This window comes from Otolemur garnettii, unplaced genomic scaffold (assembly GCF_000181295.1).
Source record: "Otolemur garnettii isolate 467f Iridium unplaced genomic scaffold, OtoGar3 scaffold02714, whole genome shotgun sequence".
NCBI classification, from domain to species: Eukaryota; Metazoa; Chordata; class Mammalia; order Primates; family Galagidae; genus Otolemur; species Otolemur garnettii.
Window position 1 is genome coordinate 1 of NW_003855109.1, and position 2,233 is coordinate 2,233.

At 40.1% G+C, this 2,233-nt stretch overlaps 1 protein-coding gene across 1 annotated transcript; it reads right to left on the minus strand.

Moving 5' to 3' along the window:
* Positions 1–1,385: 1,385 nt before the first annotated feature.
* On the minus strand, positions 1,386–2,225 carry LOC100947971 (olfactory receptor 52E5; the record flags this gene model as incomplete). The annotated part of the gene is made up of 1 exon (XM_012814080.1): positions 1,386–2,225. A coding segment is annotated over one exon (840 nt), but the record flags the coding sequence as incomplete, so codon positions are not given.
* Positions 2,226–2,233: the final 8 nt, after the last annotated feature.

Below are 2,233 nucleotides of genomic sequence, written 5' to 3' on the forward strand. Positions count from 1 at the left end.
CTCATCCTACCTTGAGTCCAACCAAGGTTCCATTTCCAATTAGGGGCCAATTTCAGATGTTTGCAGCTTCTAGAATATCCAATGAAATCAATTGTCTTTTTTCTTTTTTGAGATAGTTTCACTATGTTGCCCCCAGTAGAGTGCTGTAGTGTCACAGCTCACAGCAACCTCAAACTCTTGGGCTTAAGCAATTCTTTTGCCTCAGCCTCCCAAGTAGCTGGGACTATAGGAACCTGCCACAATGCTTGGCCATTTTTTTTCTTGTAGTTGTTTAGTTGGCCCAGGCTGTGTTCGAACTTGTCACCTTTGGTGTATGTGGCTGGTGCTGTAACCAGCTGTGCTATGGTTGCCGAGCCAAAATCAATTGTCTTATTTTGCTTCCATAGCCTCACGGGGATGACTTTATACTGTTTCAGTAGACACACTATTACAGTCTATCCTAAAGGTCATCTAACTAGGACTGTGAGGAATGGGATTTCTCTGAGTCTTTAATCCAAAGTAGATAGAGTCATTTTATTGTATCCTGACTGAAATTCTATCTGACAAAGGTAAGTGTTAAGATGTCCACACAGAGCCCATGCATTGGGGTAATGTGGAGTGGGAGAACTCATTTCAATCCATTTCAATTCTTCACACTACAATTGGATTTAGTAATCTAAATCTACCTACAGTGAAAGTAGCAACATACTATATTTAGTAAGGACTCACTTTATTTCCAAATCTTTTAATGTTTTATAAGCTGGAAATACTTTCACAATAGTATTTTTTCAATTCACAGTTGTCAAATTTTTATTGATTTACAGCATTTCATGAGAAGGGCGTTAAAGCTCGAATAGCTCTAAGCAAAAATAAACTTCTTAGGTCAAACTTCCTGGTAATTTAATCTAGATCATATTACTTCTTAGGTCAAACTTCCTGAATTTAATCTAGATCATATTACTCCAAATTAATTTCTTTGCCATGGTGTACTACCTGGTTTTTAGTAAATCCTGCACTCTGTTTTCAGTTATGAACTTTGGTTTCTGAAATGATGTAATAAAGAGAATATACATGTTAAAGGGTTATTCAAGGTAATTACATTGGGGAAACAATTTCTTGCAAAACCTTTTTCTGTCTTTAGGAATGTTGAAGTATTAGTGGGGTTAAATGTGAGTATTTTCAGTACTTTTCATAAGTCAGAGTAGAGTGATTGTTTTGGAATTTTTGGAATTTTATGCTTTCCAACATGTACTGAATTATACGAAATGGTAGGAAATATAAGGTGACTTGCCTGTGTGGGAATGCCAGAGGAATTGAACAAAAATGTTTCCAGTGTTTACTTCTGTTCTGATCTCATTATTGTCAATATTGAACTATTGTGGAAGATTCGCAATGGGGGCTAAATGTCAATAGCTTTTCTGGTTAAGCATCCTAAGTACACGCTCTCTTATCTGTTTTGTCCTGACCCCATAGATAACAGGATTAAGGGCAGGGGGGACAACCACATAGAGATTGGCCAGAAGTATGTGGATGTAATGAGGGATGTTGTGGCCAAAGCGGTGTGTCATGAAGGAAAAGAGGGCTGGCAGGTAGAAGGCCAGCATGACACAGACATGGGAACCACATGTGCTGAGTGCCTTGAGCCGGGCCTCCCAGGATGGGAGATGGAAAACAGCTTGAAGGATTTGGACATAAGAAAATCCAATCACAGAGAGGTCAATGTATCCCACTGAGAAAGCAATCAAGCCATATATAACATTAACTCTAATATTGGCACAAGCTAACTTTGCCAAACCCATATGTTCACAGTAGGTATGGGGGATGATCCGGACACCACAGAAAGGCAATCTCAGGATGAGAAATATAAATGGAGTCACAAACACCAAAGTCCTGACCATGATGACTATACCCAGAATGGCTATTACCTTGTTGGTCAGGATCATGCTATATCTCAGAGGTTTGCAGATGGCAATATAGCGATCTATGGCCATGACTGTCAGCACCACAGACTCCAGGCCAGTGCATATATGAATGGTGTACATCTGTGTGATGCAGGCACCAAACACAATCTCTCCAAGATGAAACCAGAAAATGCCTAGCATTTTGGGTATGGTGGCTGTGGACAAGCCCAGATCAGTGCAGGCCAACATGGCCAAGAAATAGAACATGGGTTGGTGGAGGCTGTGTTCAGTCTGGATCACAAACAGGATGGTGATGTTCCCTAGAAGGGCTATTAGATACACCAAAAAGAAGG